General features: G+C 39.2%; 1 protein-coding gene across 6 annotated transcripts in view; it reads right to left on the bottom strand.

Moving 5' to 3' along the window:
• Window positions 1–22,750, bottom strand: part of enah (ENAH actin regulator) — a 138,320-nt gene that overhangs the window by 8,050 nt on the left and 107,520 nt on the right. For 4 of the 6 annotated variants that reach the window (XM_079831138.1, XM_079831137.1, XM_079831142.1 and 1 more), the window contains 7 exons: window positions 11,230–11,600; window positions 5,332–6,057; window positions 3,635–3,969; window positions 2,427–2,563; window positions 2,210–2,258; window positions 1,229–1,280; window positions 987–1,053 (listed from right to left, as the gene is read on the bottom strand). In XM_079831138.1, the coding sequence (XP_079687264.1) occupies window positions 987–1,053; window positions 1,229–1,280; window positions 2,210–2,258; window positions 2,427–2,563; window positions 3,635–3,969; window positions 5,332–6,057; window positions 11,230–11,600 (1,737 nt within the window). The remainder of the gene's footprint in view (window positions 1–986; window positions 1,054–1,228; window positions 1,281–2,209; window positions 2,259–2,426; window positions 2,564–3,634; window positions 3,970–5,331; window positions 6,058–11,229; window positions 11,601–22,750) is intronic. The other 2 variants (XM_079831141.1, XM_079831140.1) reach the window with 1 other exon arrangement.

Below are 22,750 nucleotides of genomic sequence, written 5' to 3'. Positions count from 1 at the left end.
ACTGAAGAAACGAAGACACCTACATCTTGGATGCCTTAGGGGTAAGCAGAAAAACATCAAATTTTCGTTTTTGGGTGAACTATCCCTTTAAAACAAATAAATACTGATCCCACACTTTAGAACGGTAGGGTACATGTTTACACAAATTACCACTCTCACATGTGCTGCCATTTCTATTTTTTCAAAAAGGCCACAAGATCAAAAGTGCTCAAAGTTGAAGAAACACCTAAATGGTAAATATGCATCTTTGTTATAAAAGCAGCAGGGAAGCATAAAGCATTTTATTTATGCCATTTCATAGTGATTATATTGTTGGCAACAGCAGAATCTTTGTGTATGGGGGAAAAAAAGAATAACTGTAGACTATCACTGCAGCAACCCTAATCCTATTTAAAGAGCACTCTCAGCAAACAAAGTCTAGAAAGAGTTCTCAAACTAGCCTCTTATACCTGTTTAAGGAATCATAGTACTTGTCAGTACCCATCTGATTTCTCCACGGTGTGTCCCGTCTGTGAGAGTAAAGAGACTAACCAGGTCAGAGGTCAATAGTGTGGATCTGAACTATTTCTTTTCATAGTAATCTTCTGAATGCAGTGCACTAGATCTAACTCAGGTGAAAAGAGAAATATTTATATTTCAGTGTAGCCCTATTGAAAAGTGCTTCAATCATTTGTATAATTGTATGTGCTAATGCCTGATTTGATGACATATAAGCAAAAAGAATAAGAAAATCCTTTGAACAGCTCTGGTACACACAGATCTGATGAGATGCAACAGCGCTGTGCTTTAGTGATGCAAGCACGGGACCCGACTGCCTGCATTCTGACATGCGATTGTGAGGAGCCCCCCCCGGCCACAAGCACGTGATGCAAAGCAGTCGAAGCAACAATAATTCAAATTAGCTTTGCGAAAGCGGGACCTGCCGAAGAGTCAGAAAGTTTTCTTTAAAAAGGCACTATGGAGTGGTATAACATGCAAATTATTACCTTCCAATGACTGGTGATTTGCTACCATTCATTGTGTTTGTCCTCTCCCAAGGCTTTCTGGGCATATCTGTAAAAAAAAAATGCAATGCAATGTTACATTTGATGATACTGGTATTCTCATATTTTTAAAATAGCCATGGTTCTCAAATGGCTTTGCTTCAAGACCCAGTTGCTAACCTAATGATTCATAAGGAGCATTATTATTTAGTTTTATCTTTTTTAAATTGCTTTCCCTTGCTTACCTGGTGTGCTACAGGCTGACACTTTTGGAGTTATGGTAGCCTCAATGTCATCCTAATGGAGAAATAAAATAAAAAAAATATTTTTGAAAATCCAACACATTAAAGGGATAGTTCACCCAAAAACGAAAATGTGATGTTTTTCTGCTTACCCCCAAGGCATCCAAGATGTAGGTGTCTTTGTTTCATCAGTATAACACAAATTAAGATTTTTAACTCCAACCGTTGCCGTTTGTCAGTCGTATAATGCATGTGAATGGGGTCAAATTCTATTAGAGTAAAAAAAAACATGCACAGACAACTTCAAATTAAACCCCGCGGCTCGTGGCGACGCATTGATGTCTTAAGACACGAAACAATCGGTTTCTGCGAGAAACCGAGCAGTATTTATGCTATTATTTCACCTATTATCAGACGAATGTCATCAGCTCTCCAGACCTCCATAACTTCCTGTGAATAAGGTCAAAATACCTGCGTGGTCATAGATATATACATAGATGCCTCATTAGTGTCTGCGGATTGATCGAATGAGGTACCTACGTATATATTTCTATGATCACGCTGGTATTTTGACCTTACTCGCAGGAAGTTATGGCGGTCTGGAGAGCTGATGACATTCGTCTGATTCTCGCAGAAACCGATCGTTTCGTGTCTTAAGACATCAATGTGTCGCCACGAGCCACAGGGTTTAATTTGAAGTTGTCTGTGCATGTTTTTTTTACTCTAATAAAGTTAGACCCCATTCACATGCATTATACGACTGACAGACGGCAAGTTAAAAATCTTAATTTGTGTTCTACTGAAGAAACAAAGACACCAACATCTTGGATGCCCTGGGGGTAAGCAGAAAAACATCAAATTTTCATTTCTGGGTGAACTATCCCTTTAAAAAGTATGATCATATCAATAAAATTAAGAGATGTCTATATGTGCAGGTTTAGTCAGAGACCGTACACAGCTGAATGAGGCTTTATATTAACTTACAGCTTTCTGCTCGGGCTCTGGTGAGGATCCCTTCTCAGCAATTCTTCTCCTGCATCAAATCATTGGAACATAGTCTTACATTTCTGGCTAGAATACAACATTTCTGGTAATTAACCTTTTAAGCAAATTCCAAGACTTATCATTGTTTGAAAACTAGGCCCTGCTTCTATCACTGCAATCCTTCTGGTATTAAAAACAGATAAATCACGTAGTTCACCTCCTGGCCAGCAGGGCGCTCATCTCCTCCATTAGACCTCCTCCTCCAGGTAAAAGACCATTCCCACGGGATGCCTCGGGCTTGGCACCACCAGAACTCACCGCGGGTCCTGCGGCTGGAGCCAGGGGCTCATCACTCTACAGTAACATATAGGATTTGTTATTGAACATGTTTAGTATTTCTGGTGTTTACAAAAAAAACTCCAAGACGTTATCTGTTTTAAGGGCCCTGATTTACTTCAAGCGAACCAAAAAACAAACTAGTGTGATGTAATTTCGAACAAAATCAGGTCAAAACGGAAGTTGGTTTGGAGTTTGTTTCGGGAGTTCGAAACAGCTTGCCAAAGTAAACACCTTTGGACTACCACTGGTCCGTGGCGATTATGTAATATGCAGGTGTGTTATGAGTCTCCACCGCCTTTGACGTGAAAATCTTCTTCCGTTCATTTCTTCTGTTCAGTCCGTTGAGTTCTGCCGCATGTAAGAACTGACACGGACGCTGTTGTTTCATGTTTAATACCGTTAAGCCGTTTGATTTAAACTAAAGCAATCTATTGTACGAAGTGCTATATAAATAAACATGATGTGACTTGACTGGAGAGATGAATTGCAGAGCTCTTGCAAACATATCCACATCAGTATAGACCTTATTCACAGCAGCGCCATCTTTGATTTTTAACAGGAATGAAAGCGAGACTGAGGAATAAACATACTCTCTTCAGTGGGTTGTACTGTTTTTTAATGTGTTTTTGGATTGTTGCTGCAGATGAAACAATGCAAAAATATCTTTCCAAGAAATTTCACTAGAGGAGCTGTGGAAAATTATAAGTCACCTATGAGTGGATGCCACTGAAAAAGTTGCTTTCATGCCTGTAATGGCGCTGGTTCTGAATAAGGTCTAAGATCATATGCTTTTTAACTGCTGTTTGTGTGGTGTGTGTGTGTGGGGGGGGGGGGGGGGGGGGGGGGGGGGTTGTTATTGAGAGGAAAGCATGCAGCACATATTTACATACTCATATAAACACCGCTCTCAATAGCGTATTCTAACAGTATACTGATGTAAAGGCATTTCAACTTTTTTTTTTAACCCCGAGCAAAGAACGAAAAAGATCTTCGTAATGAGTATATCAGGGCCTTTAGGGCACAATGTTAAGTAATTTCAGGTGTAATTCAATGCAATTGAGAGTTTAACAGGTCCCAAACCCTTACCCTTGGCACTTTCTTTAGCTTGGCTCCAGCAAGGGCAGCTGCGAGCCCAGAGAGACCCTTGTTCTCCTCTGTGGTGGGTGAGGGGGTAAACAGACCCGAGGGCAAAGGTGGGGCAGGGGGTGGAGGTGGTGCTGGTGGCGGAGCCTGACCTGAGGGTGGAGGCGGTGGCCCAGGGGGAGGGGGAGGCCCTGTTGGGGTAAGCGTGGGGGGCAGAGGTGGTGGAGGAGGAGGGGGGGGACCAGGGGGTGGCGGAGGTCCAGCAGTGGTGGGAGTCACAGTGGAGCTGGGAGGGAGGGGTGGTGGGGGTGGAGGACTTGGCATCCCCTGTACTGAATCTGTAGGGATTAATAAAAAAGAACATAATAGTTAGGATATGTCTTTGTAACTTCCTGTGCGGAGCAGTTCAACTTTGATTTGTTCTATTTAGGGCTGTTTTAACTATTTTTTTGTTTGTTTTTTAATTAAAAAAATACATTATTACAGTCAGAATGAGCTAAATGGACGTCAGCATATTAATATAATATAATATAATATAATATAATATAATATATAATATACCATTGTAATAATAATAATAATTCACATCCAAAACTCATTCATAATAGTGAACACAGACAGATGACATTAATACATGATTGAACACTTGTCCATAGCAGATGATCATTATAACATAATACACATGTAAGAAACTGATGATTTATAAAAAGATGGGAATATAAATCAAATCTGTACATAAATTAACAAAATGCAGAGATGTAATTGGGGTAATGATTTCATCCCAGCTAATCCTTAAAATGTAACTCAAAGCTGATCTTGCATCACTATGTATGAAGAGTAAAAAATTTAGGAAGGTATCAGCCTGACTATTTTTAACATTTGCCTTTTTTGGGGTATAAACAGCTGAAGTTTATGTGACATGCACGCCTGCCAAATGCACTCAAGTTAATCATATTAGTGTGTAGAATTTAGCTCAATGTCAATCTGCATCATGCATATGAAGTCTAAAACCTCTTCTATAAATAATTCAGGGGAAGAGTTGATCTTATTTCTTCATTGCTGATGACCTGACCTCATGAAAAGCTCCACAGTATTGTATGTAGTATGTAACATAAACCTAGTCAAAGACGGAAAAAAAGGATTCATTTTCATTTTATTTAAATGTTGCTTTATAAAATGAGGATGTTTCATGGATCAAATGTGTGAATGTGAATAACAACCAACGAGGATGTGGGATGGCCGGTTATAGATCATGTAAAGCTTACTGTGCAATGACAGTTCACTTGTACATGCTAACATCAAGACCTTCTTTACCATAAACCAATAATCAGAATGAGATGGTTGTGATAAACTGCAGGAAAAAATGATGAGAACTAAAGCGGAGACATCCGCTTTGCGATCTGTGAGACTCAATTCAAAGTTTCACGAGAGAGTGGAGATGTGTTTTCATGCCATGCCATATCACACAATTACAGGCCACACAAACGAGCATTCATCAAACCGATGACCCTGGGAACCAGCACAACCCAACAGACAAGACAACACAGCAAAACATTTCCTGAGGACTTTCATATTGAGCCAATGAGCAATCAATAGTAGCCAATTGCAGCCAAAAGCAACCCAGCTCAACATGGCAGGCCCCCTCCTCGAACCCCAATTAGCGGGTTAGTGGAGGCTGAGCGACACAGAAGAGGCCTTACCCGGCTGGCTGGGGAAGTCAGCAGGATGAGTGGGCAGCTCTGGAGCACAGGAGCAGGAGTCTCCCAACCCAGAGTTTACAGAGTGCTCAGCAGAGGCGGGGAAGGCTGTGGAAGGAGAAGGGAGAACAGCAGGCTGGGGTGAGGGACAAGACACAAGGGGAGCGATGGGCAAGGTGGGTGAGGGAGAGTACAGGGGCGGTGGAGGGGGTGGCGTCGGGGGCGAGGAGAATGGATGACCCGAGACAGGGGACGAGGTGTGGAAGTGAAGCGAGGTAGGCGGCCCGTTGGGCGCCGAGATGGGCGAAGGGGGTTTCTGGGAGAGCGGACTGGGGGCCGGGATTGCGATCATCGGGCGAGGGCCCGTTGCCTTGCCCGGGGGGCTGCTGATCATGACCGGAGGAGAAGGCGGTAAGGGAGTGAAGTTGTTAGCCGTCCAGATGACAGATCGGGAGGCCGGAGGAGGAGGAGCCGGGGCAGGGGGCGGCGGTGTGGGCGGGGCAGGTTGTCTGCGAGGGACAGTGGCGTAATGAGGCAGGACCGGGTGGAAGGCGGAGCCTAGCGACGTGGCGAATCGGGAGGCCGAGTGACGCAGGGGCGGGGTCGGAGGAGTGGCTGTGGAGGGCGATGGCGTCGGTGGAGGGTAGCTGGGTGTGGAAGGAGAGACGGGTGAGGAGGAGGTGGTCTTGTATTCGGGAGGCGGAGGAGTGTAGAGGGTGCTTTCAAACGCTGCACACAACCGGACAGGATAGGAGGGAGGTAGCAGCAACCGTGCAAGGGGAAAGAACACAAGACAAAGAGAGAAAGGGGGGAAGGAGACAGAAGAGAGAAAGGGGGCAAATGAAGCAAGAAAACCAGCAGAGACCTACAAGTCCATCATATGTTCTTATTTCTGTCTATGAACAGGGAACACACTAGAATTAGTACAATCGGTTAGCTGTAGAAAACATCATGAACTGGAAAAGATAGATCAACTCCAACACGTGGGCAAAATGTTACACAAACATCCTGTTTAGCATGTAGTACTTTCAGGAGACGGCACAGAAGGGTTACTGTAACTCCTGGATGCACGTGAGGTTAGCGTCTCAGCATCATCACACACCTGCTAAAGGCAAGTCATCCACTCTCTGCATGCCAAAAAAATAGGAGTTATGCTAATGAAAACTTCTTTTTGCACTTTATACGGTCTATCACATTCAAATCTGAATTGGAAATATAAAGTAACAAATTGAACCCAATCATTTCCACTGAAACAACATCTTTTGGTGAGTCATGAGCTGTGTACAAATTCACAAACGTATGCACTAAAATATGTACAAAATAGTCCAAATGATGTGGGGGGGGAAAGGAAAATATACAACTGTTAAAGCTACACTATGTAACTTTTCCGTCCACTAGAGGTCGCCTGTTCAAAACAAAGGCGTAGTTTGATGACGGCACGTTTGAGCGCAGAAACTCGGGACATGTGGTCTTCACCTCACAGCCGGTGGGAAACAGTCAGGATAGGACTCGGGCAGAAATCATGTTCATGGATGCGATTATTAACATTACTGTAGTCTGAAGCAGAGCAGGACCGAGTGTTGTTGAGGTGAGCAAGGCCGCAGGAGCGATTGAAGAGCGGGACTGTTATTATGGCATAGTCGCTGGCGGGACTTTTATTATGACACGGTTACCGGCGCCACTTCCTCTTTTCCAGTCATGAGTTTGAGGTAACGCAACTCTGTTTATCGTATTAGATATATCTGAGTGTGTTGAAAAGGAAGTTATGACGTTCGCTTGGCGGCTGCTATGACACTTGTTCACACTGCAGTGAGAGTAAAGTGTTTCACTGAATAAAACCGGAAACCGATGGTGACGCAGATATGACGCAATCGACAGGCGACTCCCTCACACGCATAGCTCACACGTCCCGGTTCCTTGGTTAAAATAGCAATTTTCTCACGATTTACAAATAGTTGAAAACATTTGGGATATTCGAAGTACTCAACTGAACAAAATATATAACACTGGCCTAGTGGTTTCTGGATATTTTACTGCAAAAATCCTACATAGTTCACCTTTAAGTTTTGGTTCAGTAATATCTTAAAGGAAGACTCTTATGCTCATAAAAATACAGTAAAAACAGTGATATTACAAAATATTATTTCAATTTAAAATAAAACTATTTTAATATATTGTAAAATGTAGCCTAATTTATTCCTGTGATGGCAAAGCTGAAGTTTCAGCATCATTACTCCAGGCTTCGGTGTCACATGATGCTTAAGAAATCATTCTAATATGCTGATTCGGTGCGCAAGAAACATTTCTTATCATCATCAGTGTTGAAAACAGTTGTGCAGCCTCATATTTTTATATATCTTACTGAGCCTAAACTTTTGAAAAGTATAGTGTACATAAATATATAACTATGGAACTATCCAGATGTTTTTAAAGGTCAGGCTTAAAGTGCAACATTCGATTTTATACAATATTCTCTATTCTGCAATACAATTTGCAATACATTTATGGGTGTTTATATAGGAAATGCATGCAAATTCATGTTTTGGTTTATCTGCACTGTAAGAGTCACTGCCTGCCATATGCTGGCTAAATCGTTCTGCTCTAGTGATTCTCATAAGCAGCCTGCAGACACAGCTGCCCTCCTGCTGCGCGAAGCCCACCACGCCCCCTGAGCACTCTTCAAAATACACGTCAACACACAGGCAAACACAAATTATCATGCCCTACATTCAGGTCACCTCCTTATTAACACTCTCCCATTGTTCAAGCTGGCTTCGTGACTTGAGTGCAGCTGATTTCTGTTTCTTGTTTTATATGATTATGTAACCTATTTGTACCTTACTTTCTTCCATTTCACTTGCCTTCTCTGCGTTTCTACACTATTAGCTTTGACAAGCAGACCACATGACCCGTGAAGTAGCGCAGTATGTTCACCAGAGTGACTTAATGAAATTCTTCCACTCCTAAAGCACAGGCGGTCACATGGCAAGACCAATCGGCTGTGCTCTAGATGGACTAATACAACTTTATTAAATCAACTTGTTACTAGGGATCCTCACAATACACCATTTTTAATACTAATGAGTTTATTTATTTACAAATTACATAACCTGAATTGAAAAAGTGAACCGTTAGCAGAAAGTTTTGGCTATAATTATCCATTTACACCTTCCATTAAATAGAAGTACCTGTATTCACTCATCCCTACTAGTGACTAATGATACAAATTGGGTTGCACCCATCCGGCAGAATCTCAGGGTATTTATTTGATAATCCTTCTTCCAGACATGACTCAGAAGTCACAGAGTCAAGATCAAGATCATTAAACAAATACAACCGCCATACAGAAAGACTTCATAACATGCATAGAACTCAATTCAGTGTCCATTCAACAGTCAGAATAAACATTAAGAGCATCTGCCAGTCAAAACTGCAGTGAAAAAAACCACTGATAATATTCATGTGAGAAATTTGTGATCAGGAAATGTTATTCTTGCCTTCCTTGAGAGCCGAGTGTGTAAAGTGAATATCACTGTTCTAATCTAATATAAGGTGAAATACTGTCAAGATTTACAATTCACTGCCATTGAATAAAGCTTTAGTCTTCTGTAAAAAGGACATCTTCACAAACATAACTGACAGTTTTTTAATGTGCAACCGAACCAGTTTAGGTTCAATACATCCCTGAGCAAACTATACTGTATTTAAAAGGTTTCTTTGTACTGAAGTACTTTTGCCATTCCTTCTGTGGAATAATGCATGTTGCTGATGCAAAGATCACACATGCACCATGCTAAACTGCGCAAATGTTTAACACTTGAATGACATTTACGTCTATCAAAGCCTGAGGCCTGACCTCTCGTACACTGTCTGTGGAATAAACAACCCCTCCCCCACAGAGCAGAAAAAAAATGTGTATTTTTGGACGGTGCATGATTTTGAGAAATGTATGCATCTAATGTGATGAACTCAAGTATACTGTATACACAACTATATAACAGGCCCTTTAAAGTCAACAGTTAATACAAATGTACCTTATTTACTTTCTTATTGCAAGTTCCTTGTCTTATTGTGAACTATTCGTAGGTGCATGTTATTCTAAAGCAAAAGAAACGGTGTAAAACCTTTTCTGCTCATCTCATTTATACAGGCTATTGGACAATGTTAACCAATAGCCAAATAGCTATTAAAGGGATAGTTCACCCAAAAAAGAAAATTACCACCCACGATTTACTCACCCTCAAGCCATCCTAGGTGTATATGACATTCTTCTATCTGATGAATACAATCGGAGTTGTATAAAAAAATGTCCTGGCTCTTCCAAGCTTTATAATGGCAGTGAATGGCAGCCTAAAATTTGAAGCCCCAAAAAAGTGTATCCCCCCATTACAAAAGTCTTTGCATTCAACTTACGAAGAAAGTGTAACGCCACCCACAGTTCAAAACGCTTACGCTATGTCTGACGCCATCGTCGCACCAGTTACGCTTTTTTTGTAAGTTAAATACGGAAGGCGGTCTGCCGGAAGCTAAAGGTTTTACTTTTTTATTTTACTTATTAATTTATTTTGATATGATCATTTTCATTTTTGGGTGAACTATCCCTGTAAACCAAAGTTTTAGCAAATTTGAATTCAGTCTGAATACATTCTGTTACAAAACACACACTTTTCACGATCCAATCTAATCCTGATGGGGAAAAAACATATCCGACCTATGTCAAATTACAAAAGTAAAACCGGTTACAGCAACATTTGTATTGATGCTTGGTAAGATCCACAACCCCTCTCTACTGTCACCTAAATTCTCGACACCCCCCACCCCCTCCAATTCTTGAGTCCTGGCAGGTTACCCGTATAATCCTAGTGGGCTGTACACAGGAGAGTGTGAGAGAAATGTGGTTAGTTTCATCATCTTTCAAGCTGTGGATTCAGACTCTTCCAACACACTGACAGATGGACACGTCAGGAAAAGATCGCCTATTGATATAATAAGACACAAGGAGGTAGTGTTCCTTTCTGTCCGTCGAACTAGAGGCCAAGCACATACTAAAAATATATTTTACAGCAAGAACAACAAAAGGAAACATCCGAAATAGAGACGCACAATATATCAAGACATTTTTTTTTTTTACCTATTGCTATCGGACGATATTGGATAGTATTTTTGGGCACTCCTTTCTGACAATTTTTTGATTTTATATTACTTTTGCCATAATTTATTGCCATCTTAAAGAGATAGATTACAGAAGATTTAACCTTGTCGTGAACACCGCTTTTCTATAATAGAGGTCCTACGTTTTATATTCAAACTAACTTTTTTTCTTTAGTACAGCACCAATTGAATATTGTCCATATTTCATTTTATTCATTAATCATTCCTTTTATATTGTTGTGGTGCTGCTTACACTCACTTGAACATCACAACGTTGATTTAACATTTACAAGAATAGCATTTATTTGAGTTTTTGTGAAAGTGGCGAGTTATTTTTAGACAAAGTAGTACAGATTTTTTTGTCGTTTATTGGTTATCAGCCATAGTATGAAAACCATTATCAGCCAGGACTGTAATATCGGTGCATCCCCAGTTCAAACGCATAGTTAACATTAAAGAATAACATTAAAATAGTTTTAAATGAACTCTACAAGGGCATAATAACTGCAACACTAATAATAACAAATAAAACAGAAATAAAATACATTTTCTAATAATTAATTTCTATGTGCACTAAAAGCATTTCACAGGCATTTGCATGTTCAGCATAGTCCACAACAAAAGAAAAGCCACTTATATTGTTAGTTTGTGTTAAAACCTCATTCATCTTTTGACCCCAGCCCATCCTGTCTACATCTTATCTGTCAGTCCTGTCTAGAAAAAGACGTTGGAGAAGATAAAGGTGCTCACCGGCGTTGGAGATGCGTCTTCCTCTCTCCCAGTCCATCTGCTCTCTGTCCAGCTGCTCTTGGTGCTCCCTCTCTTGCTTCTCTCTCTCCGTACGCTCTCTCTCCATCAGCTCCCGCTCGGCGCGCTCCCGTTCCTGGCGTTCTCGCTCCAGCTGCTCCTGCTCCTGACGCTCACGCTCCAGGCGATCCAGACGTTCCTGCTCGGCACGTTCCCTCTCCAGGCGCTCTCGCTCCAAACGCTCCCGCTCCGTACGTTCCCTCTCGGTGCGCTCCCGATCCAGCATCTCTCGCTCCAGCCGTTCCCGCTCTAGCCTCTCTCGCTCCAGTCGTTCCCTCTCTTGCTCCTTCTGACGCTGGAGCTCTTGCAGCTGCCTGAGGACACATAAGAGCAGAAGGGAATGTGTGAGTTCACGGTAAACCTATACCTTCACATTTACCAGGTTATACCTTTAACAACCATGCCATAACACCGCATTAGAAAATTCTGATTTGGTTTGTGTAGTTTTGGTACTATATATGCTATGGTTCAAAAGTTAGGGGTCAAGAAGACACATTTTTTATTTTTTAAGAGAAATTAATACTTTTATTCAGCAAGGGCAAAAATAAGTTGATCAAAAGTGACAGTAAAGACTTGGGGGAATCAAAAATTACAGTTTCAACCAAACGCATTGCTTGAAAGCAGCAAAACTGTTTTCAACATTGATAATAAGAAGAAATGTTGAGCAGCAAATCAGCTTATTAGAATAATTTCTGAAGGATCATGTGACACTGAAGACTGGAGTAATGATGCTGAAAATTCAGCTTTGCCATCAGAGGAATAAATTACATTAACATATTTTAAAATGGAAAAAAGTTATTTTAAATTCTAAATGTCACTACAATTTATTTTTACTGTTTTTACTGTATTTTTTATCAAATAAATGCATAAGAGACATCTTTCAAAAACGTTTAAAAATCTTAGACACCAAACTTTTGAGTGTATAATTGTTCAATAAATCTCACCATAATATAAAATAATAAATAAAATTTAATTAATAAAATAAAAAATTCAAGTGCAGCTGGACTAGCCTAAAAATATTTTGTGCGTAATACACTGTAAAAAAAAAAAATCCATAAACAAAAAAACAAAAAAAACAGATAATGTACTGGCAGAAAATTACCAGGACATTATCCAGTAATATTACGGACATTTCCGTTAACCATAAAACATAAATGCAATGATGTTCAAAAATCACAGGTAAAACACCTGTAAAAAATAAATGCATAAAAATAAATAAAAAATGTATACAGTACATTTTAGAGTGTAGATTTGATTTAAATAAAGAATATTTATAATGCCACAGATTTGCATAGATGATACATAGATGATTGAGACATAGAAAATTTAAAAATAACCTTGAGAAAGCTTTTGTGCTTTTCAATTTCAGTCAGTTTATAGCAGGAGCCTATTTGGAAAACAGCTGTTTGGGGCCGTTAAAACATGGCTTAAAGGGCCTTTGGGAAATGTTCAGAAAGAAAGACTTTTATAGAACAAATACAAAAATGGCTTTCTTCAAAATATGGAGACAGCTGACCACTAAAATCGCAGTACATCACATCATACACTAGAGGGCAGCACACCCAAATGGGTCAAGAAGTGTGAGAAGTGCCAACTTCAGCATCAGACCAGCTCGCCTGCAGATGTTCTGCTAAGTAAGGGTTTATGAAAGATTTGCTTGTCAGTCCTCTTGTGCTTAATCAGCATCCAGCACATCCCCATGCCCAGCATTCCAGTGTGTAATTACATTAGAGAGCCAGATACATTGAGACTGTGGATAGCAGGGGCAGTAAATGAAGAAAAATGGGCTGTTTGCAGCTCTGGCTCTGAAGCTGGACAGATGGACCAAACTTGAAAACGAGGGGCAGAACAAACTGAAGAGCATTCATGAACAAAGGCAAATCAAATGAAATGAGCCTAATGATATGAAGAGGATATGGTGTATTATTAGGAGGTTTAAATCAAAGACATCATTTAAGGTTCATCATCCATGCTGCCCTTAAAGGGATAGTTCACCCAAAAATGAAAATTAGCCCATGATTTACTCACCCTCAAGTCATCCTAGGTGTATATGACATTCTTCTTTGAGACGAAAAAAATTATATTAAAAAAGTCCTGGCTAATCCAAGCTTTATAATAGCAGTAATTGTCGCTTTGTTTTTGAAGTCCATAAAAAAAAACGCATCTGTCCGTCGAATAACGTGCTCCACGCAGCTCTGGGGTGTTAATAAAGGCCTTCTGAAGCGAATCGATGCGTTTGAGTAAGAAAAATGTCCATATTTAAAACGTTATAAAGTAAAGTTTCAGCTGATCGCCTTTTGTATTCAATTTATGGAAAAAGTGTTGAAAGTGCCTCTGCCGTTCAAAATGCTTACGCAACCGGTTACGCGCGTCAGACCTAGCATAAGCATTTTGAACGGTGAGAGGCACTTTCAACACTTTTTCCACGGAAGGCGATTGGCTGGAACTTTACTTTATTTACTTTAGTTTTAAATATGGACATTTTTCTTACACAAACGCATTGATTCACTTCATTTCTTATGCCTTTATTATGCCCCCAGAGCCGTGTGGAGCACGTTATTTGACAGACAGACGCATTATTTATGGACTTCAAAAACAGAGCAACAATTACTGCTATTATAAAGCTTGGATTAGCCAGGACCTTTTAAATATAACTAATTTTATTCGTCTGAAAGAAGAATGTCATATACACCTAGGATGACTTGAGGGTGAGTAAATCATGGGCTAATTTTCATTTTTGGGTGAACTATCCCTTTAACATGCCAAGAATTATTTTGTATTTAAATATACATAATAATTATACACAGTACACACATATATTATGTAAACCCAAACTTTTATTTTGGATGTGATTAATCATTTGACAGCCCTACGAAATATAATAGGTTCCTAATCAAAATGGTTTTAGGGTAATTTTAAAGTAATTTAAATGACTAGTAAAAACAGGGGATTTTCTAATGGCAAAAGGGAAAGCATTCCATGTAATTTTTTGAGGAAACATGAGTAAATAATGATTTTTTTTGTATTATTTTAAGATGGAAACTATTCCTTTAAGACACCCACTTTAACCTTTTGTTCAATGATATAACGATTGAGGATCTCCCTTTGTGTGTGTGAAAACAGACAGCAGCTCATTGAAACAAGTTATTTTCTGCCAGATTTCAGCTGTCATGAGAACCTGGACGATCAACAATCAGACAGAGTCTCGTCACTGGGGTTTGCATCAAGACAGGTGATCCTGTTCTGTCCATCTGTCAAATAATCTCCCACACGTCTTTTTGCATGAATGGGTGTACATGATATCATTTCCTGGGACCTTGCCAGGCACACCTTCCACTCAGTATGACAGTCATCGCCATGACAAATACCAGCTAAGGTGCATTGACATCATGCCTCCACAAGTTTCCAAAGAGAATAAGGTGGGAAAAACCACACCCCAATCTTTTAAAAGACCCCTTGAGAAGAGCATGTTTACGCCTAAGGCTCCAACTGACATGGTAACACCTGCTTCGATATAGTCACTCATGCTGTATCATCGGTCCTGCCATGGAAACCAAACTCAAATCTCATAACTAAAGAACTATTGTAAAGAACTAACAATACCATAATAGGTTGAAACGGTAGTAGTTCTTTTCACTTACACTAAATTCTCGATTCTGACTTGAAGGGTTTTCATTGGAATATTGTGTAACTTAATATCTTTAAAGTAAAAGTGGCAAGAAAAAATGCTTTGCAATGTCTCACTTCAATCTAACTAAGAACAACGTCTATTCAATAGACCTTACGACAGCAGTTACTTAACTGCACCCATCGATTTCCAAGGGCGGGTATGCATGTCTCCCAAACAAAATGACGTAACAAATAATTGCCTAAATTGGAGCTAGTGTTAATGAAAACTGCCCAAAAACATATTTATTTAATGGACTGAACATCGCCTGTGTCATGAATGACAAGTCTGATTCAACGCTTAAACGAATAAAACGAACAAAACTCTGGCAACTCTGGATATTCAAATTACATGTGCCATAAATACACATTTTTACGATAGTTTAAGGAATTTGGCAAGAAAAAAATTCTCTGCGAAGTCACGCAGTCCGTGAGGGACAGATTGTTAACAGCGGGTCCTTTATGTTGGGCAGAAAATCCAAACGCTCGCCTATCATCCATCAACCTTAAATATGGCTTATCATTTGAAACATGTAAGTAGTAGCAACTTTACATGGCTGCTCGCTCTCACATTAACCTAGATAAATGTGCGCTAGCCTATTATTAGGCGCATATCCAAGTGTTTGCGCGGAGTGTGGAAGCTAAAGTATACCGCGCTTACTGCATGACATGGAGGAGTTCACTTGCTTAAAAAATACTCTGTCATTGGTCTTACATCCAGAGTAACCTAATACGTCATTCGAAACACTCATTTTATTTGTGTGCACTCACAATAAATAAATGTTGTGCTTTTGTAAAATAAGGGATGCTCTTTCTGTCGTCTTGGTCTCTGTGAACTTGAGCGTGTCAAAAAATAAACCAAAACTCAGTGTGAACTTTCCTCACAGACATGAGAAATGCATTCATCGAAAGCTTGAAATGTCCATTTTTAAATGGACCGATTTAAATGGAAAACAACTATATGTGCATATAGGTGCATGCAATATTCAGCGGAGTTGACGAGTCAGCAGCGTCAACTTCACTGCAGCCAAAAACACTAATATATATACACATTATTCAAATGTTCAGACAGTCTCCTTGCTGTTTTTTTCACGACACATTCATAATCATTACTTTTGCCGGTGCGCTGTGGCAATATGTGCGCTTGAGCACTGATTAGACTACAGAGAATTAAGGCTCATTATAATTTATTTGGTTTATTAATATAAAATAGATAAATGTGCACTATTATTTGGCGCATATCCAAGTGTTCGTATTTTTGGTTTGACTGTATATGTATATATTTGATAAATTTTTGTAATACTTAAATATATAATGTATGCGTGTGTATTTAAATATACATAATTAAAAAAAAAAAAAAACTTTTATTTTGGATGTGATTAATCAAGACTAATCATTTGACAGCCCTACGAAGCAAATTATAGCAAATTATAGCGTGCTTACTGCATGACGTGGAGGCGCCGGTGCCATCATTTGCATTTTTGACGCGCATTCTGTGAACTTGAGCGTGTCAAAAAATAAACCAAAACTCAGTGTATACTTGCCTCACAGACATGAGACATATATCTATAGAAAGCTTGAAATGTCAAGCAATTGTCAACCAATTCAATTGTAAAACAAATATTGTCAGATTATGTAATCCGTATGAAACGTAGCCTACATATGCTACATGCGCGGCCACTACTGCGGAGATGATGAGTCCGCATCGTCAAATTATTCATCTCTACAGCCGAAAACACAGAAAACATTATCAATAATTAATTAAAATGTTCAAACAGTCTCCTTGCTATTTCACGACACATTCATAATCATTACTTTTGCCGGTGCGCTGTGGCAATATGTGCGCTTGAGCACTGATTAGACTATAGGAATTAAGGCTCATTATAATTTATTTGGTTTATTAATATAAAATAGATAAATGTGCGCTATTATTTGGCGCATATCCAAGTGTTTGTATTTTTGGTTTGACTGTATATGTATATATTTAATTTTTTTTTGTAATACTTAAATATATACATGTATGTGTGAGTATTTAAATATACATAATTTAAAAAAAAAAAACTTTTATTTTGGATGTGATTAATCACGATTAATCATTTGACAGCCCCACGAAGCAAATTATAGCAAATTATAGCGTGCTTACTGCATGATGTGGAGGCACCGGTGCCATCATTTGCATTTTTGACGCGCATTCTGTGAACTTGAGCGTGTCAAAAAATAAACCAAAACTCAGTGTATACCTCCCTCACAGACATGAGACATATATCTATAGAAAGTTTGAAATGTCAAGCAATTGTCAACCAATTCAATTGGAAAACGAAGAGATGATGAGTCCGCATCGTCAAATGAATCATCTCTACAGCCGAAAACACAGAAAACATTATAAATAATTAATTAAAATGTTCAAACAGTCTCCTTGCTATTTCACGACACATCCGGTGCGGTGTGGCAAGCTTTATGCGTGCGCTTGAGCGCTGATTAGGCTATGTCTAGGCAATCAAAGGCTCATTATTATGATTTGGCTTATTAATATATTCAAAACTGAAAACTTTTTAATGCGTTTACATGACAAAGCTGTTTCGGGGGCCTGAAAATGCAAACATTTGAAAATGGGTTTCAAAGTGCAAGTTTTTGAAAATGATGCTGTTGTCTGTGAAAACTACAAAAACTTAAATATGAATTATTAACTACATATATGAAATTTCCATGTGAACGGGGATTGTTTTGACAACATTGTCGCCTGTATGCAAAAAGAACAAAACAAAGGAAAAGCTTTTCTATTTTAAGTATATCGTTTTCATGTAAACGTACCCTCAAATTGGCTATTTTGGGCTGTCGTAAGGTCAATTTTAACCACTTTGAGCAAATTTTACAAGCGCACCAGGGGTCTAGGTTTCGCAAAGGGTCAATTCTTCAACATCTGAAACTGATACAAGCGCAGTTGGGTTGAGTCGAGGGGAATAAAACTATAAAGAGCTAGCCATGAATCCACAAGGTCTAAGATCATCTTCCAAAAAGAGCTTCCATATGCTTGGTCTACTGCCCGAGTTATCTATATATGCTTAATTTAGTCGCCTTATTTCAGAGTTGTTCTTGTACCTGGGTTCCCAGAGGATGTATTCTGAGCCACTCCATTATGAAATGCTGTTGCGGGGTGGATTGCTGAGAGCGTGTCCCACTTCCCCCAAAATCCCTGCTGAGCCTGAGCCATGCTCTCAGAGATGTAATTAAAGAGCAGAGGAAGCCTCGCTCATGTCTGTGGTAATATACTACCGCAAAAGTTCACGCCAGCCATACTGGTGCCAGCTATAAGTCACCCCTGAACAGAACAAGCCCCCTACAGAGAGGAGCGTTGACCGAACACCTAACAGAAATAGGGTAAAAATGGACATGTGATATTGAAGGCCTATATTTAATTTGAGGTAAACATGACAGCAAGGATGGGACATGACACATATGGGTCAGGTGAGGGTAACTGTTCATGATGCAACTGCTGTGCAATCCCAGCCATCCTACACGGATGGAGGGGTCATAATAATATCAAGGGCTTCTTGTTTTCGGAAGCAGCTGAAAATAAACCCTGAACAAACATCACTTTAAACCAAACTGTCGTTTGACCAACAGGAAAAAGGATTTATTGGATCATATGTGTGCGCTCCTTGTTTCTTAAATAAGAACGACACCCCAGACCTGTTCACAAGGTGCAGTTCGCACCATTTCGGTTGAGTGCTTTATTTGTGCCTAGTCACATTGGATACATATGCATTCCCTGGCATAGGAGATCACAACATTCTGTAAATAACTAGCGGCACAAACACTTAAAATTAGAAGCGGGATCTGCTCTTGCGCGAGAGACCGGAAGGGGCCAAAATATGGGGTTAAGGGGTTCAGCAACCCAGGCTGTTAGACTAAAGGCTTACTTTAGCAGGCCTTGAGTTGGACCTCATTTTCATATGTGAACTAAATTGTATGTATGCATCGCCTCTTAATGATCATGTCGGCGAAAACCAGCACCCTGGTTCTTCAACATTCCTATGCATTTACATAATAACTTCTTTCAACAAAACTGGTGGTCACTTAAAGGTACATAAAGGTATGTTGTTTTGTTCCACTGCAATGACAAAAATGAAGCATGACTGGGATTGTTCGCATGTTTTGGAGCAGACCCAGACATATTTGTCAAAGGGCCATTCAGTATTCTTTCAACTTAAGAATTTAAGAACTTAAACCTGCCCAGTCAACAAGTCAAGTCCGTATAAAAATAATAAAAATGATCAAATAGAAGGCAACTGACCAAAACAATAGCAATTTGGAAAATGCACTAGTTTAGAGCAATTTTACTGCAGTCTAGAGCTTTTTAAATATAGGAAAAAACTACAAGCAATGCAAAATTTGCTTACTTTTTTATTCTCAAACACCCCCTTCTCGAGCATGGAATAAGGGCTTAAAAGATGGGAAACATGCAGCAGATCCATTTATTGGCGTCTCCGTTCCTGACATCAGTTACCAAGGAAACAGTAGCTAAGGGAGTGTAGGCGGCTCACAGCCTGATTCAGAATGTCTTCCAACAACTTACTACAACAGATTCTAAAGGCAGTATGACTTCATTGGATTTTAAAACAGGGTGATGATACAAAACAAAATACAGAAAAAATGATATACAGAAAATAAATTAAAAACAAATCATAGAAAAATATCTGTATATATTGCATAGAAAAATATAAGTATAATAATAGTGGTGCTCGAGAAGTCATATTGCACTGAGAAAAAAAAACAATGTATTTTTGTCTAATTTTCCAGTACAAATTTCTATAAAAATCTTTAAAAAATCTTTGAAACAAGATCATTTTACATCTTCATTATCTTCAGAACATGTACTGTGCACCGGTCAAAAGTTGGGAAAAATTACTGTTTTTAATGTTTTTGAAAGAAGTCTCTTATGCTCATCAAGCGTGCATTTATTTGATCAAAAAGCAGCACAACTGTTTCCAACATCTTATTAGAATGATTTCTGAAGAATCATGTGACACTGAAGACTGGAGTAATGATGCTGAAAATTCAGCTTTGCATCACAGAAATAAATTTTTGACCATTACTGTCTCTTTAATACAAACGTATCTCGTCTTACTGTGCACTGGCAGATTTATTGTACAAGTATAAAGTGCCAAAAAATCTGCCAGTATAGCAACACAAAATACACTTCTATTCAAAGTAAATAGAGCTTGAATTGTTTTTTATTAGCTATTTTACTAAAAGTAAAAAACTAAATTAAAAAAAAAAAACTGTATTGTATTCGTGATCAAAGTTTGAAGTGGAAAAAATAAGGTGCCGGTACTCACTATTGTGGGGGTTGGTGGTTTGTTGGGATGGGCGGATTGGTTGTCTCCCAAGGGTGTAGTTTGGGTTTTGAACATTGGGGGGGTTGAAGTGTGAATCCTTTAACAGGGTCCCAGGGCATGCTCCCTCGTGAGGTTTATTTATTTATTTGCTTGTTTATTTTTGCAAAATGGTGCAAAATTAGTTAATCACATAACTGCAATAAAGTAGCCTATAGTTAACAATCACCTATTTACAAAGTGCCATGGGAAGTCAAACGATACTTAAAATGTTTTTATACTGAACATGAATTCCTTCAATAGTTAATTTCCTGTCCTCTCTTGGAATATATGAAAGCCAGGTTTTTCCTAATATCTGTCATTATTAGCAGAACACTTTACACATGGAAAAATAATTATTTAGTCAACCATTCAAGAAGGTCCAGACTTTAATGTCTCGTTTCCACTGAGCGGTACAGTTCAGTACGGTGCACAATTTTTGCCGTTTCCAGTGTCAGAAGTTGTGAATGGTACCCTAATTCCGAACCACCGAACCACTTTTTTGGCATCCTTCCATTGGGGTACGTAGCACAGTTGTCCGGTACTAAAGGGTGGAGCTAGACTCAATGCATAATGTTGATTGGTTGACAGAGAATCGTCACTTGCGCATGCTTTTTTCGGCTGTGTATTTCCTTGCAGCCTGCAGTCTTGGCTTCTTTTGACAACCGCCACATGCCAAGAAGTAAGAACAAGATCTGCTGTATGTCGTCCATTGTTGTTTACTGTGTACTGTACTGAAACGTATCGCACCACTTGGTGGAAACGAGCCATTAAGCTCTTGTACTTGTGCTTGGCCTCATGAAAAAAGTAACACAGTCCTTGTAATTGTTTAACTATAGCATTTGTTACAATAAGGATACAATTCAAATCAGAACTGCTCCCACATTATCCACTTTTAAATCAAAGTTAAAATCATTTTTATTTGATTTGACTTATATTCATGAGTTATCCGTCTTGCATGTTTGTGTTGTTGTTTCTCGTGGCTGGTCTTCATGTCTGAATTTTTTCTACGGTTATTTATTTTTTGTACAGAACATTGGTCAACAGCAGTTGTTTTTAATTGTGCAATATAAATAAATGGAATTTAATTGAATTACAAGTAAGATGGCTCCTCATTACCTTTTTTCCTTCGTTTTTTATCTATAGCATTTGTTATGAAAAATAGCAACCTACACATTTAGAAGCTACAACTACAACATGTCACAATCCTCTCTCATAACAGATTATCTATTTTAAATTCTACAACAAGTTAGTCAAAATGTACCACAATAAATACACTTGAACGTGATGAATTCTAGTAAAAGTGGTCAGGAGTAGTTTAAAAAGCTCTCATTTAAGTTGGTGCAGGATGACGTTTTCCCTCTTTACATCAGGGGTCTTTTTAGTTTATGTGGCAGATTTAGATCATGTTTGACCTTCTCAATAGCATTTTCAAGTGGTACAGTCTCAATAGAATTCAAATGGGTTGCACATTTATCATCAGCATTGCGATCACATTTTGCCAAATTAAACAATTGGGCTTCGTCATATTGCGCAGATAATTGGTCCGTTCAGTTTGAACGTGCAATGTATATAAATAATGAACAGCCTGATGCTATGTTTCATGTGGGCGCTCAGAGTACCAGCACCATGTGAGAAGTGCCGGTACACACAGAGAAAAAAGGTGTCAAAAATGTTACGTTTAGGTGTATAACAGCTCGTCACTGGGGCAGTACACCCTTAAAAGGACATATTTGTACCTGTTTTTACTACAAAAAGTTTCATAGTAGTACTTTAAGGTACGTATTTGTACTAATATGCACCTTTTAGGAGTAAAAAAGGTACAAAGATGTCCTTTCAAGGGTATTGCCCCAGTGACAAGCCGTTGTACCCCTAAAGGTACAATTTGGATACCCTTTTTGTCTGTGTGTATGCAAGAAAAAGTGAGGAAAAATATAATGAAAAATGAAAAGAGAAAAGAGGCCAACATTGATTAAACAATGGCAGACCATGGTGAGAAAGTGAGCAGAATGAGCACCATATTGAAGTCTTTTTCAGCAAAAGTGCAATTCCCCTCTCTCTTGGAAAGGCCCATCAATTTGGTTAACATTGGCTTTGTCCAAGCTAAGCCATATGGTGTCTTTTGCAAGGCTTCCTCCAAAATTTCTACAGATTTGGGCCCAGCTCTCAGATTCCCCCTTTACACAGAAGGGAAAACATCTGAGCAGAGAGGGCGGTGGAGCACAGCCCGAAGGAGCTCAGAAAGCAGGATGTAAGATTTCTGTAGCTGAAGGGTCATTCATTAAGAGATGACAGACATCCGGACGTGGCTGCCGAGCGATCTGGGCGCATTATTGTGCTGAAGTGTGAAGAAGTGGTGATGATTACGAAAATCAGCTTTAAATGATGCCAACAGTCTGTTAATGAGGTGGTGGCTCCAATCT

Source organism: Gobio gobio (genome assembly GCF_949357685.1).
Source record: "Gobio gobio genome assembly, chromosome: 12".
Classification (NCBI taxonomy): domain Eukaryota; kingdom Metazoa; phylum Chordata; class Actinopteri; order Cypriniformes; family Gobionidae; genus Gobio; species Gobio gobio.
The sequence above is the reverse complement of the archived record's forward strand: the minus strand, read 5'-3'. Positions and strand labels throughout refer to the sequence as shown.